Source organism: Bombus bifarius, unplaced genomic scaffold (genome assembly GCF_011952205.1).
Source record: "Bombus bifarius isolate JDL3187 unplaced genomic scaffold, Bbif_JDL3187 scf7180000008407, whole genome shotgun sequence".
Taxonomy (NCBI): Eukaryota; Metazoa; Arthropoda; class Insecta; order Hymenoptera; family Apidae; genus Bombus; species Bombus bifarius.
The window spans coordinates 217091-233257 of NW_022884641.1; the positions used below are offsets into that span (position 1 = coordinate 217091).

The window sequence follows — 16167 nt, forward strand, 5'->3', positions numbered from 1 at the left end:
AGAGTGCAGGGAAGAGCAAAAATACAGACATTTAATCAGGTACATATAATCTTGCGTATTGCACATGTGTACATATTTACACGCCACGTTACATATGTCTATATTCATAAGCGCATATATGTCATATACAATGTACACTGTACATTATATTTATAATATACACATTTGCTCAAGTCTTGCGCACCATCTATCGGAAGAAGATGGTACAGTATTTCATTAGAATTGTTTCGCCCCTCTATTCAGCTTTTGTGAATTTCATCGGCAGAGTCGAATGTGATTTGAAGATGGCGATACAGGAGTAGGGTTGAGCGGACGCTTCGTAAGGAAGCCTCTTATTTAGCAGTAATAGCTGAAATTTCGATCGCCGTTGTGTCTGGTGAGTAAAAAGTGATATCGAAGGAATTTTGAACAAATTTCGAGTGAGATTTAAGTAGAACATGAATGGGAAAGAAATCGGAGATTTCCATCGGTTGAGCAACGAAATCTCGGGATACCTACTTACACAAGTACATATGTACATACGTATGTACGAACCGTTCCTCTTTCCAGACTGGGAAGTTCAATGCGGAGCACAAGCATGTGTCACGTCGCGGTCAAACGAGAGCATGAGTTCTCTAGCGACCGTCTGTATGCGAACAGGAATATTTATGAGCATATGATACACATGATCATACCAATTTGTATTTGTGTACTCGCGCGAGATCATAAAGCTGATTCAAACCAGAGACACGAAAATGGGCAAGAACTTGAGGCGTAACGGTATCATCGATTCATCTCGCTTTTGATCTAGTAAATAAAAAGTAGACTCTTTAATTAATTTCTTTAGTAAATAATTAGTTTCGTTGCAATTTTTTGCTTAAAATGAATTTATAATATGTAAATTGATTATAACGTTAATCGATTGAGAATTGAACAAGTAAATATAAATTATTTAATTTAATACAAAAAAAGGTCTGTAATTTATAATTAGTGAAACAGCGAAGTAACAGTGAAAACGGTAAGGTGGAACGTAAACGCTGACATCAATCGATGATACATATCTATAGTATGGTATAACAATTGGTTCATGTGCTTATTCTAAATGACAATAATACATACATACTGATAGATTAAAGACAGCAAAGAAATACCTGCGGTATTTCTCTTGGTTTCTTTCAGATGGTGGCGGGTTCTTTGCTTTTCGTGCTAATGAGGGGAACAATTCAAAAGGGGAGAGGCCTAAAACTACTAACACAATTTACTAATTGAGATGGAGATGGATTATCTTTGTACATATGTGTATATATACATGATATATATATATCTGCAATTGCCAAGTAAAAAAGAGAGCAAGCGATTATGGAATACCAAATGACCAAGCAGTACTCTCGTTTGCGTAAGGTTAATACGCACGCGATCTAGTCAAGAAAAGAAGACTTAAGCGTAGGCTTAAGGAGTAGTCCTTACAGAAGAAATGATAACGTTTCGTCATATAGAAGAAGACGATGCAATCAATCCAGAACATGCGAGCCTAACTGTAGAAGAAACATAATAACAGGCTTGAATTGCGAATGTTATTCCAATCGTACCTTCAAAGTATTGCAAACAAAGACCGTATTTCTGGAAAACCGAGGATCGTGCATCGGATATCGCAAATGAATAACAACACACAGGTAACTCCATCGTAATGAAATATCAATAACCTACCGATTCCGCTAGAATTTTATTACCAAAGGGAATATGTTACCAAAGAAACCATTAATCGAGCACTTGAAAAGCATCGGTAATGGTACGCGCGTAAACGCATAAGTATATGGTTTAATCTTATAGTAATGTGTCCTGCTACATATATATATAGCTGTGTTATTAATAGCAGTAATACCAAATTGGTCTCTGCTGAAAGATAAAGAATAGATGACCAACTTGAGGGGGAGTTGGTTATGATCGATTACATAATGAAGAATGTACTGCATGTTAATAATTTTTATGCAAAGGTAATGTACTATAACTGAGTAACAAATCTCGAAGTAAAAGTGACACTCGCCACCATGAAAAGGAGTTATTAACCCATGGAAAATTACGATGCCTTTATCGACTTACTTTCGTTCGTTGGTGTCAGCATTTCGTAATTTAATACCAAAAGAAAAAGAGAAAGATACGAATTTTCTAATTATAATTTTAAAGATTTATATTTCGTGACAAACGATAGATTTGAGTGTAAAAGAAGAACAATCTCTTTTGTTCATATGGAATGCGGTCAATACGGTTGATTTGATGTATGTTATCATCGAACGAACAATCGAAAACGAAAGACTAAGTGAGAAAGGGAGAGAGAGAGAGAGAGAGAGAGAGAGAGAGAGAGAGAGAGAGAGAGAGAAAGGAAGGGAGGTGAATCTATCATATACCGCGAGCGAGTAGGCAAATGAAAGGGTGGGGTTTAGAACAATTAGTATATCGTGATGGAGAAGGCGAGGGGTAGAAGAGGCATAAAAGAGGCAGAAGAGATATAAAGTTCTCGAAAGATTCGCGTATAGCAAAGCTGGTAACTCTATCTGAATAAATAACTATTTTATTGACAACAACTTTACTGACATATCGATGAGTATTGAATTCTCCTTCAAAGAAACATATTCTCTGAAGATAATGAGGAATTAGCGTAGTAGCAGCAGTCGCAATGGGACTCTGTTAGTTGAAAGAAAGTACAGCGAATGACCGAGTTGGAGGAAAGAAAGACGAAAGATTGTAGACGAGAAAATCGAAGGAGGAGGGTTGAAGGAACGAAAAAGGTATGGAAAGAGTCTGAAGCAGGGTGGAGAGGGTGTCTGGCTGGGCTGAGGGGTAAAATCCAGAGCGATATCGACCGTGAATTGCGCTTGCGTGGAAAAAGGCGCGCAATCGCTGTTGAGGAAGCAGCGTACCGCCGCGAGGAACAAGCAGTCAGTCGATCGTCGCGACGACCATCACCGACGAACAATAACCCTGTTGTTCTGCCGTACTTCTTTCTTTATATGGCCGCCGTTATTTCGCAGCTACTATTCCCTCTTGTACTGATATCAATCATTTTGTCGGTCAGAAGAAAAAGCTCCGTGTATTCTCATTGTCAGTACGTTGGTCTATTTCATCGCGTAACCATTCGGCTGAATTCTTTGATTCTTCCGCGAAAACTGGGTAAATTGTTGTTTTTCGACTATCGGTTTTATCGTTATTCCATTTCTTCCGGTATCCTTGTATCCTTGTAACAGCCTCGGTGATTCCAATGCGCGCACGAACGAAACGCGCATTTACGGAAAGCTACCACGTGAAAAGAGAAGTTGTCATTAGTAAGTATGCACCGAAGGAATTGTAAGTAAGAAGGGGAAAAGAACGCGCCTAGTTATTTCCATGATATTGGCTTTTTTCGTATTTCTTTCATTAGCCCACTTTTAACTTCTGGATTTCGATTACGAATGTAGGATTGGTAAACGATTATAACTATGATTTAAGATATTCACGACGACACGTAAGCTTCAAACAAGAATCCGTTTAAATGTATCACCCGACGCACGCTTGTTTGATGCAATAAATAAAAAGTTAGTGCAATAGACTGTGGACGAAGGAAAAACAGAACGAAAAAAGGAGTTAAAGAACTAAAGAGAGGAGAAACGCGAACAAAAGTGGGAAAGCGAAATAGAAGGAAGTAAGAGGGGGAGAAGAGAGGAAATATCGAAACGATAAGAATACGATAACCAACTATAGTTACTTTGAACACGAACGTATTGCCTCGCTAAGCCTAATTCCGTTGCTCTTAGTTCTGGCTACAACAAATAAATAACAAATTTTCCTTCGGGACCAAAGTAGAGCCGATGATGAGCGCATTGTGCGATTTTAATATTGATTGTGAAAGTAAAAACAATCACGATTGAAGTGTGTTTTGATAAAAAAAGGAAAAAGAAAGAGAAAGGGTGAATCGCAAGTTGCGTATGTAATTGTGTAGGATTAAAAAACAAATAGAAAGTTAAATGGTCAAAATCGATATGCAACAAAACGTTTTAAGTCAAGTAGCTGGAAGCGAACAACTGCAACAAGAGGAAGTTCAGCTGACCGAATTATTACCAGTGAAGCAATCGCGAATAAGGGAGAATGAAATTTTTAAACATATGAACACAAATGCTGATGCGACCGATGCTTTGAAGATACTGCGAAGTTTCACAACTGCCGATAGTTGCTATAACAACGATGAACATGAACTTTGCTCGCGAAATTTGTCTCTTTGCCGAAAAATCGAGCAAATTGAACAAGAAAAACAAGAGAAGGACAAACAGTGGCGAGAAGATAAACTGCGAAAGAGAATTGCAGAGTACGATAAACAAGTGATCGATAGCACCGAAATCAGAAAAGAAAAAGAAAGAAACAATGTTCGAAGATTCGAAAATAAATCGAGGACAAAGAACAGAAAATACAAACATTTCGATAAAAAGTCGATGATTGGTTGTGTAGTAAAATCTACGAAAAAAAGAACGATCGTTCGTACGGTAGAAAATACTAAAGATCAAAGAGATGAAGGAAATGGCGACGATGGGATGACACACCGCTATAAATTAGGAGAAAACGCATTCCTCGAAAATGAGAGGGGAAATTTCTTATCGGAGAATAACGAACAGGTAGAGTCAACAATTTATTTGGATTTAGACAACAATAGTGAGTTAAACGATGACGTTTACATGTTTCGTCGTGAGTTGATAGATGGGGAACAAGGACGGAAGGTAAACTTAAGAAACGTGGAACAAACATACGAAAACGAGAAGTCTGCGAAGACTACCGATGGAACGTTATTTAATCGAATAGCGATTCCTTGTGGGACGTCGATTGAAAATAACATTGATGTAGCAGAAAAACGATTTATTATCACTGCTGAGAAAAATAGCATATTTGATACGAAAGTATCAAACCCAAAATTGTTACTGGGAGATTCGGCAAACGTATCAAATGTCAATTTTCATATAACAACGATGAGTTACCTTGTGGAGAATAAAGATAATAATAATAAGGTTCAAGATGAAGAGAATCCTACAAATCCATTATGCAGACCAGAAGCCTCCGACAGTATAGTGGCTACCAAATCGACGTCGTCAACGTCAATATCAACATCAACGTCATCGTCATCGTCATCGTCATCGTCATCGTCGTCGTCGTCGTCGTCGTCGTCGTCGTCGTCATCGTCGTCGTCGTCGTTGTCGTCGTCGTCGTCGTCGTCGTCGTCGTCGTCGTCGTCGTCGTCGTCGTCGTCGTCGTCGTCGTCGTCGTCGTCGTTGTCGTCGTCGTCGTCGTCGTCGTCGTCGTCGTCGTCGTCGTCGTCGTCGTTGTCATCGTCATTGTTGTCATCATCAACGCCGTCGCCGTATTCGAAGGAAGAGAATACAAACGGCAGCGAGTGCGACCGCGGCAAGAATCAAAGTACCGCTTTGCACGGTATGAAAACTAAACAAGAGAATCAGCAAAAGAGATATTGTTGCGTAGTGTGCGAGGCGCGATTTAAGGGTAGCGGAGGTCTTCGTAACCACTATAAGATCGTACACGGTGCGGGACCAATCTTCAAGTGTGACGAGTGTGGGAAAGAGTTCCCTTTAAAAGAAAGATTAAAACTGCACGTGAGAACACATACTGGCTTCAAGCCATATAAATGCCCAGAATGCGACAAGAGTTTCGCCAGAGGAGGACAACTGGTGCAGCATCGACGTACTCACAGCCAGGTAAAACCGTATCGTTGCGGTTTGTGTTCTGGCACGTTCACCTGCGCTGCGAATTTGGCGTTACATGTAAAACGACACAACGGACAAAAGGATCACAAGTGTGAAATCTGTGGTCGTGCGTTCGTTCGGCGAGACGCTCTCAAGAAACATTTAGAATGTCTTCACAGAGACGTTAAATCTTTTCTCTGTGTAATCTGCAACAAGACGTTCAAGGGTCATTTACCTCAACACATGAGAACGCACGCACGTGATCGGCCACACGGTTGTGCCACGTGTGGTCAAAGATTTGCTCAAAAATCTCAATTGACTGTCCACCAGAGAACGCATTCTGGACAAAGACCGTTTAGGTGTTTGGTTTGTTGGCAGGCATTTGCACACTCGACGGCACTTAAACTTCACACAAGAAGACACACTGGCGAAAGACCGTTCAAATGTGCCGAATGTAACGCTGGTTTCACGCAACTACCCCATTGGAAAAAACACATGAAATGTATCCATGGCAGAAATGAGCCGTACGCTTGCAAAAAGTGTACAAGTTTCTTCAGAATTAAAAATGATCTGGAATGTCACGAAAAAACTTGTCATCCTGAATCCGAGACTGAACACGACGTTCCGAATACTCAAACCTCAGATTTAATCACAAACACGATCATGCCAGCATCTATTTCCATGGCCTTACAACCGACAGCGACTCTGCTTTCCAATGAAATAATCAGCGATAAACCCTCGCCGTCGCCCTCCAAATATAGAATAATGACTGTCGAGAGGATGAGATTGTTGCTCGCTGTACTTCTTAAAAGAATCAGCAAGCAAGAAAGACTCGACGAACTAGGCTTTGGTAAACGACTGATCGACCAAGTTCTTTACGATTCTCTGATATCCGCTGGCAAAGATCCAGTGGCAAGCAACGGTTTATCCGAACTTGAAACACTCACCAAGAATCTCGAGATATTCCTCAAATGGACTGTACCTAAAGAACATTGGGAACATTTTCGCAAATTGAATAAAACTCCCGAAGATATTTTGGAAACATTGACTGCTACTTAAATCAAAGTCCTACTCGTTTTAACATCATCTATGTGGCAATCGCTGGTATATATTTACCAAAGACTAACAAAAATACCGGTCGATACCTCAAATCCTTTCAAAATTACGATCTGATCCTGATTCTAAAGCAGACGCTTTTTAGATCCAAGACTGCCTTTCTTCAACCACAGGCGATCTTTGTACCAAGTCCTATATTATTATATTTTCCTTCGACAATGATTACATAGATGGACAGTGGGTAGATATAGGTACAGGTGAACAAATAACAGAAGATTTCAAGTAACTAAGCGAAACGATACGTATCTGTCAGTGAACAGAACAGGCTACCTAGTAATAATAATCTAATTTTAAGAAACGAAATCATTAGTGATTATTTATTAGAATTTCGATGCACAGACGTTCTTTCATATAGTATAAAATTAGTACTTGCTAGTCCAAAGTGCAAATGTAATATTCCTAATAATAGGCAAGCGACTCGTTATAATCACCGTTTCTACTTCTGCCGTTTTATTCCTCTTTCCGTATTATGAAAGATCAAATATAAAATCGATTTACGACATAGCATGCACTTTAATGATATTCAGAATGAGTTTTACACTGACCACGTTTTGTACAAGTAATACTGAGTTGTGTAAAAACTAATAGACTTGATAAATACTTTAATATTTCATCATCTAAAATTGAAAAGTCGGTATTCAATTTGCTTTGTGATAAGTTAGTTATATGTACATCGCGTGCCATGTTGTTTGTTTGTACTGCAAAAACTCGTACGAACAATATGAAAATACGTAGATTTTATACTTTTACGCAAAGTATAAAGCGATAATATACACGATATATAATTTTCATTGTGATTTATGTGATTCTAAGTGATATGATACTTCAATTTCATGAGTTGTTCCTCGTTAACGAATATATAAGTATATCTGCTACCGTACAGATATTTTTAACAGTCAACGGGCTACGTTTTCTTCAGGGTGCCATGCGTCATACTATTTCTTGCCCATGGTAATATTAATAACTCTTTTTTATTTATTATATAATATCGTCCAGATGGGTGTACTACGTGCTGCTCATTTTCATCGCTTGTACAAAAATATATGAGATGATATTATGCATGTTACGATGATGGCTAATATTATCGATTACGAACAACAAATTAAAAGGTGTACGTATGGCAATAAATTGAAAATGCATTTGTATTTGCCGTAACGGGAGATATATTTTGTTAATGATGATGATACTGATGATGACGATAAGTAAACAGGAAGGGAGAACGGGAGCGGACACAGAGAAAATCGATTAGAAAATTTGTTGTTGTGTAAATTAATATGTAGATATGTCTGAATGATGATACGAGTATCGTAGTTCAAGTTTTTGGGTAATTTCTTACTTAATTCGAAGAGGCTAAATACCAATGTAGGCTACTGTATGTGTTTGTAGCAATACATATATTCCATGAATTAGACGTAAGCATTTTATATTTATAGATACATTCATTGTTGTGTGCAAGTTACTGCACAAGTATAACGTTCAAGTTAAATGTATATAAACTTTATTGATTTTCCTTTGTGATATCTTTCTTGCCATTATTTTACTTTCTGTTTGTTTCTTTTTTCTAGATTATACGATACGTTATTTTCATTTGAATAGAAAATTTGTGAAAAGAGCAACATTTTCGATCTTTTCGTAGAATCTTTTTCAAATCTAAAAAAAGACGCGCGGTGCTACATGGAACTCTGTTGTGTTCGTGGCCCCGTTGTCAAACGGGAGCCTTCCAATACCTAAAAGCCTTATAGTCGTTATTTCCTTTTCTCATATGTACGTTGTGTAATTCTCGTTAGCGTATATTTGTTCGTTTCAGTGCGTAAATCGTGCATATTAACGTTAATATGTTTAATAAATATGCTCGTACGCATAAAACGCAAGTTCATCTTTTAAATAGGCATAAGTAAATGTGAGCAGACAATAATGATTAAAGTTGCAAGATTAATATAGTTGAGAAGAATAAAAAATATGTATACACGTATATTACTAATATTACATACAATTAAGTATGTTATTTTGTTTTATTAGTATGCAATACAAATAGAAAAATATATAATTAATTATACAATTGTGTATATTACGTAGTGCGATAATATTATACCGAGTAATAATTATCAATTTGTTAGAAACTTTTCCAATATGTATAATATCCATATGTGAAAAGGTACCACGTATTAGATTAATATTTTATATTTTGTAAATGTTTCAAACATTTTCTACATATAATTACATCGTGTTAATTTCATAGTTTTACGAGTTTTAGTTTATGAAACCCGATAAAATCAAATGTTTGTATAGGTCATTTCGTACGACAAAATGATCCGATAAAAGTAATTATTTTCTAACAAATGACGTTTGAAAATTTGAAACAAAGATCTCAACGAAATCATCCATCATTTATTCGATACGTGTCTACGTATTCGTCTTATAAAAATTCAAGCAAGCGTATGTAAGTACGATAGGTTACTTACACGACGTATATATGTATATTGACAAGGACTACAGTCGGTTTGGGCTAGTCGCATTGAAATTTATTCCAAAGATGAGAATCTACTTTCTGCTATAGAAATGCAAATAAAGGTCATAGAAGACACTGAATATAGATCGAGGTCGTAAGGCACACTTACATGATTGTAAATACGCATATAGAATTCAAAGAAGGATTTCAATGTTTTAATGATGATGCTGTTTAAGTGCTCGAATTGCTTTATTTTATATACGTTAAACGGTGCCAAAGTGAAATTTTTCATTCAACATTATCTATTGTGTGATGATCGATTACCTGTGTTGTTATATTTTCTATTGCTTTCAATTATGAACGAACTATATGTAAAGTCTGCGTTACATTTAATTACGTTCTAATTAACACGCGGAGAATGGATTATTTCGAAACATTTCGAATTATGTATACTTATTATTTTTATTCGTTCTAGTGCCATAACGTATTCTACTTTATTGTATAGTCAATTGTACAGTTATTTCAATAAAATGCTTCTCTTCTTTATTCAAAAAATATGTGCTTTAACATGTAGGAATATATGTATACAAATAGAGTATTATAGTAAAATTAATACTAAAAACGATTGAAATATATTTTGTATATCATACCTGTAGCAACAATATTATATGTAATACAAGTGAACATATATTTTGAACAAGTTTACTGTCATTTGTTACTGTCATCGTGTTGTTCAAAATCAGTGTATTCCCAAGAAAGCAAGAAATTCTCTCTTAAGTCTATTTGTAAGTTGCTTATGTTCAAACACTGAAAAATTACTTTAGGTAATTCATATTTTTACATGTTGAATATGCAAAAAAAGATAAAAGTTATACAATCAGAACAATTTCATTAGAATTTGAAAATAGTTGTCACGCTTTTATCATTCTAATTATAAGAATAGAAAACTCACATTTTCTTTGCTGTCATATTTAAATTGTATTTCGTGATTGTTTAAAGATACTCGTGAAATATTAGATGTTATTCCCCATATTTGTATTCCTCCTAAGATCATTTTTTCATTAAAAGAACTCTTCATTGCTTTGGCAGTGGATAGAGTATCATTCTCAATGGTGAAAACTGACCATACAAATTGTTCCTTCTCCAGCGAATCTGTAAATACACATCCGCTTATTAAAACAAGCTTATGCAAAATTTAAGTAATTATGTAGAAAAGGGCGTGCTTTATCATTCTTATTGATCTTGATATATGTTGTTGAGATCAGCATTCTGAGTAATTTCACTTTTACGTGCATATGACCACCGCTCAACTTTAGTTTCCGATGGTATTTTGATTATTAGGCAATAAATATAAAAAATAATTACAGTTTTATTTTTTGAGACTGCCGTAATCGTATTACCGATGAGACAAAAATTCTGTTATAGACCCAGCATAATGTTCCATGTGAACATTATGTTCAATGAAATCAATTAGATGGTCTCTCCTATATTATTATCATAAATTCCATATACATTTATTATTTAACCTAAATCTTACTTGAACCAGCTCAAACCAACAGTTGAACCGAAATCTAGTCCTAAAAAGATCATATACATTTCGCAAAACTAAGGCCGAACGGCGGTCAATGAAATCAGTAAGGTCTATCCTTTTCTATAGAAATTAATACTACTAACTATGGCATCAATGCAATATATACCTAAACTATCGCCATCATCCCAATATAGTTCGCCTTTTGCCTTTTTCACATGATCCAAAGTAATCAATAATTCGAAATTATTCTTTCTACTGCTAGTTGTAGTATCAGCTGGTTTCTGTACTGGTAAAATGGATCCTCCGCGAATCATCAATGGTATAGTATCGAGTGGCGCATTCATCGTGTAATATTTACCCAGCGCGAAGACGGATTCTTTTGTATAAAAATTATACCACACTCCATGTGGTAAATAAGCTGATACTTTCGTTTTGTTCTAATAATCAGGAATGGAGTGCATCAAAAAAAAAAAAAAAAATATGACTGTTTTAACTATTTAAATATTAGTGATTTATTAACATGGACCTTAACTTACTTCTTCTAAAACTGGAATTATCATCAAAGAACTACCCCATAAGAACTGAGTGTCGATATCGTATGTGGCCGAATCGTTCGAGTATCTAAAAGAATGTTAAATCTTACAAGCACTCTAAACAGGTCGTATATGGTCAATACACTTACTCAAAGAATAATGGTCGTGCTACAGTTTCTCCAAATTTATGTGCTCGAAATAATAACGTATATAAATAGGGTAACAACCAGTAACGTATCGTAAGGGCACGCTTTGATGATTTTATTACTAAATCGCCCATAGCAACTGGATCTTGTTCCTATAAATGATATATAATAACAATATTAGACATATCGTTTGAAAGAAATAATTGAATTTAATGGTCTTCATGCAGTAAGAATTCATAAATACAAACGATTGTATCGTCGGAATTATGATTACGAGAAAAAGGATAAAATGCACCAAGTTGCATCCAACGATTACATAATGCCGCTGTTGTATTTCCATTAAATCCACAAATGTCAGCACCAACCATTGGTATTTGGTAAAAATTCATCAACAATATTGCTGGAATACTCATTTTTAAATCGTGCCTAATGTATGTCCAATGTATTACGTAAAATGCGAATATTTAATAAATATTTATGAATATTTATAAACACTAGGCGCAACAATTACCATGAGGAATAAACATCTCCTGTCCAATGACCAGCATAGTGCCCATGACCCACCCAAGTTGAACGCGATATTATAAATGGTCTTTTTCGTCGAATATTGGTCAGTGCACTGTGTACATTGCCAATGTTACGTAATTTAACTATGCTTTATACTTCACTTATAAGTTCTTTTATGATTAATAGCGTACTTACTAATTCGTTGCTATTGCTTGACTTGTGCCATAAGTATTATGAAGATCATAATGAAGACCTAAGTAATGCTTAGCGTTCATGCACAATGTTTTTGTTGCGAGTATGTCTCCTACAACGTTCGGTACATATTTCGGATAATCCAATTTACTTTTTGGACATCCATTTTTATGTCCATCGTAAAAATTAGATGGCTCATTCATATCCTAGCAGTAGGTAAAAACACAAAGCAAAGATGAATATTATTAATGTAAGACAATTTTATTTTCACTAATAGATAATAGAAAATATGTATGCATACGATCCAAGCACCGTCGTATGCAAAACTATCATGCATGTTGCTCATCATGTGGAAATAATAGTTTTGCGTTTTGGGATTCGTAAAATCAGGCCACACAGTAGAAACAAAATTCCACGTCTTGCCAACAAATGGCTGATCAGTTGCTCCATCTTTTATAAATATATCTTCTTTCATACCTTCATCATATGGCAAATAAGTTCCGTGCTTTTCAGAACCAGATATTCCCGCATCGATTAAGGGAATATAATGCATTCCTCTCTACAATATATAGAATGTTATGCATCATATTAAATTTGTATATTTTTTACATGTATATATAACTTCAAATCATACTGAATGTATTTCATTCACAAATTGTGGTAACTCCTTAAATGTTTTTGGATTATATGTGAAATCGTTATTTTTATCCATGTAATCTAAATCATTCCATTGAGTATCCTGAAAATAAAATGAATGAAAATGGTTAAACTTCATCTATTACATATTCGTTTAAAGAATATGAATTTAATGATTTATGTAAAACATGTTACAAATGGAATTCCCGCTGCTATGGTTCTATTCCATATTTCCTTTGTTTTTTCTAAGGTTCCATATCCGTATCTGCACAATTTTGGAAAATATAATAAGAATATAATAACAATTATTTTGCAATAAGATAACTTTCCTACCTGCATAAATGAAAACCAAGGGACCAATATGGGGGGAGAAATGGTTTGCCTATTATCTCAGAATATTGTTTTATGACATCTGTCGGGGTTGGACCCAGAAAGAAATATATATCAAAAACACCGCCAATAGTTCGAAAGGTAATAGCAGGCGACGGTTGTAATATCACATCTACAAATAGCAGACGTTATGACACATATTTCAGCGAATTATATAATATAAAGAAAAGATTACTTTTAACATCATTTACCCATTGCATTACTATTGAGAAATAGAAGCCCGTGAGACCTTCCGGAATTTTCAATTATGAGATAGAAGGGATGAGATCCATATAAATTTGCCTAGATTTTGAAAGCTTGTCTTTATAAATATATATGTTAAAAAATGTAAAGTAGAAACAAAGTATAAATTTAAATAATGTCTTAAAATGAATCAACATACATTTTCTATTGGTGGTTGATCCTTGTTCAATAATGTAAACATTTGCCAATTAGTATTTAATTTTAGCTTCGTTTTATGTTCGCCAATACCATAAATATTATGGCTCGGCAAAAGAGCGCTTATCTGCAAAAACTGATCAGCAAATATGAAACCTCCTGTATTAATAGAGTCAAATCTGGATATGAAAAAAATAAAAATAGTTGTATTATATATACATATGTGTATATACGTATATACATAGCTGTCCAGTTTATCTGTGAACAGTTAAATATTTCGAGAAATATAAAAGATACGTAAAAATGATTCAGGCAAAGATTAGAATATTAAGAGTTGGTATTTATATCTCATACGTTGGTATTTATATCACCTTGAAATGATCCTGAAGTGCCCTGTGAACATTACATTAAAGTTTTTAAATGCATCTCTATATTTTTTATTATATATTTTTATAGCTGACACCAAAACATTTTCAAAACTTTACACGCATGTGTATTTCGTGTAACATAATTTCGAAATATAAAATGATAAAGTTACCAAAATACTGCCAACATTGTAATAAAAAATATACAAGAAACTTTAATGCAATACTCTTAGGTCATTTCAAAATCACTTCAAGATGATATACCAGAAATACCAGCACGAATGTACCCCTAATATGCTCAAACTTTTGTCTGAATCAATCTCTCGTATCTCTCATATTTTTTTGAGATATTTAACTGTTTATAGATAAACTAGACACACTATATGTATATATGTTCATACACATATAGGATAAAAGTAACACAAAATTCAAATGTTACTCACAAATGTTACTCACATCACTGTATCATCTAAGGTTCTGTATACTTTAAAACCAGGTTTAGTATTATCAATCTCTAATTTGTATTTTGCATTAACGTTTTTTTGAAGAAATGATTTGGGATCTGCTCTGAGAGGCCATGGTGGTTCATATCGTTTCTTAAGAGGATCATATATTTTTATACGTAGAATAGTATCGTCTATAGTGCTGGTTTCTACTTTAACCAGTGGTAGGTCATCTTCATAAAAGGAGCTTTTTATTTGTTTGAGGAATCCAAAAAAGTTGTTTCCTTCTTTACTAAAATTTTGATACCTGTATATGCTCCAATCACTTGGATAATAACAATATGGAAGATTCAAAGGAACAGGTCTTGTCGTTGATATTTTTTTGTTAAGAGAATTCCAACAACAACCTCTATTTCTACAGGATAATTCGGATGCTCCATCTTCAGGATGACAATCAAAGCGTAATGTAACGGGAATATTATTGCACTGCTTCTAATGAATAAAAGTTATAAAACAATGATTATTATAACCTGCAATCATGCTTTTCAATTATAATATTTGAAACTCACTTGTACAATTCTAGGAAATTTTGATATTGTGTCATGAGATTCTATATCATATTCAAAATTTTCTTTTTTAGATAATATCATAGAATCATTAACCAGTTTATAATTCGTATTCTGTAGAATTTCGTCATTTCTAGAGATTATATCTATTTTATATTCTTCTATAATAATGCATTTGCTTTGTTGTAAAAATACTATTATTACACCAAGCAGAATAATGAACATGATCAATTTCAGAAAATTATATGTTAATATATACTTGGAATATCTATCTAAAACCTTATTTTTTGGTACAAATTGTTGTATATCTTTCACATTCATTTCTATTGTTTTTATAAATTTCTTCATTCGTTAATTCGTTAATTAACTTCGGTATTTTGTATCTCTTTGAGTATTGAATAGGCCACCACCTTTAATAAGAAAATTAAATAGAATTAGGTTGAAAATAAGGAAGTTGATAAAAAACAGTTAAAAGGACTAAAATTTACCAATGAAAAGTAATCTAAGATATCAGTTTCTATACAAATATATCTATAATACATAACATAATAATACATAACCTTAAGAGCCACGTACAAAAGATAACCATATACATACTATTAATACATATAAGAAACATGAATCTTCATTATTTTTACAGACTTATGTACGTTTTAATACGTCAAACATGATTATCTTCTACAATAATATATTTAACTAAATTTCCCACTATATATATTTTATTAGTATTAAAATGTTCTCTTATATACAACATGAAAATCCCACTTATCATCGAGCATTATTTTGTACAGAGAAGAAATGAGAATGCTCACTGCTCACGCTACTGATACTATGTAGACACTTAGGTAAGTACATGATACATGGCGTTTGGGGCGACCATTTTATGACAATAAACGGCTCGCAGTTGCTTCACATATCTTCGCATCTGTAAGACAACGCTAATGTACCGATGAAACTTATCTATTTTTAATACTTTCTTAATTAAAAATTTTATTAACATAGTGAAATTTTTTTGATTAAAATGAGGCCACGATATTGTTATATAATTCGATCATATTGTTTGGCCTTATAAATTTTCCTTCTTCGATCGTCAGTCGGTCGCTATGATTTGTAGCTGCACAATATTCAGCTAGTTTTTAGCATGATTGATCTGTTTTGCACGCGAATTAAGAATGTTCCTAGTAATGTTTTGTTGTCCTTTCCTAATTTCCTTGTATAT

At 34.3% G+C, this 16167-nt stretch overlaps 2 protein-coding genes across 4 annotated transcripts; one reads left to right on the forward strand and one right to left on the reverse strand.

Annotated features, from left to right (window-relative positions):
• Window positions 1-2530: 2530 nt before the first annotated feature.
• LOC117212881 (lysosomal alpha-glucosidase-like) lies at window positions 2531-15838 on the reverse strand. Of its 3 annotated transcripts, none has more exons than XR_004488539.1 (18): window positions 15509-15837; window positions 14952-15358; window positions 14396-14874; window positions 13579-13753; window positions 13388-13478; window positions 13140-13308; window positions 13002-13071; window positions 12805-12909; window positions 12472-12729; window positions 12174-12376; window positions 11983-12090; window positions 11720-11897; window positions 11475-11623; window positions 11329-11413; window positions 10959-11229; window positions 10214-10413; window positions 9912-10068; window positions 2531-3270 (listed from the first exon to the last, which is right to left on the reverse strand). XR_004488539.1 is itself a non-coding variant. In XM_033457997.1 (17 exons), the coding sequence occupies exons 2-17, from the start codon at window positions 15294-15296 to the stop codon at window positions 9970-9972; spliced, it is 2985 nt and encodes a 994-aa protein (XP_033313888.1). In that variant the 5' UTR covers window positions 15297-15358; window positions 15509-15837; the 3' UTR covers window positions 9560-9969. The 3 variants fall into 3 exon arrangements, 1 of the variants encoding a protein (XP_033313888.1); XR_004488540.1 differs by lacking the exon at window positions 2531-3270 and adding an exon at window positions 10799-10838 and having other exon boundaries at window positions 9560-10068; window positions 15509-15838; XM_033457997.1 differs by lacking the exon at window positions 2531-3270 and having other exon boundaries at window positions 9560-10068.
• On the forward strand, window positions 3269-8757 carry LOC117212882 (zinc finger protein 699-like). The gene has a single exon (XM_033457998.1). The coding sequence runs from the start codon at window positions 3978-3980 to the stop codon at window positions 6753-6755; it is 2778 nt and encodes a 925-aa protein (XP_033313889.1). The 5' UTR covers window positions 3269-3977; the 3' UTR covers window positions 6756-8757.
• Window positions 15839-16167: the final 329 nt, after the last annotated feature.

Bases quoted from the DNA above. Each gene is read 5' to 3' on its own strand.
- LOC117212882 (XM_033457998.1), top strand. From the start codon at position 3,978: ATGGTCAAAATCGATATGCAACAAAACGTTTTAAGTCAAGTAGCTGGA.
- LOC117212881 (XM_033457997.1), bottom strand. From the start codon at position 15,296: ATGAAGAAATTTATAAAAACAATAGAAATGAATGTGAAAGATATACAA. The intron at 14,875-14,951 runs GTGAGTTTCAAA...TTTATTCATTAG, and splicing joins AATTTCCTAGAATTGTACAA to AAGCAGTGCAATAATATTCC. The intron at 13,479-13,578 runs GTATGTTGATTC...TTCAAAATCTAG, and splicing joins ATCAACCACCAATAGAAAAT to GCAAATTTATATGGATCTCA.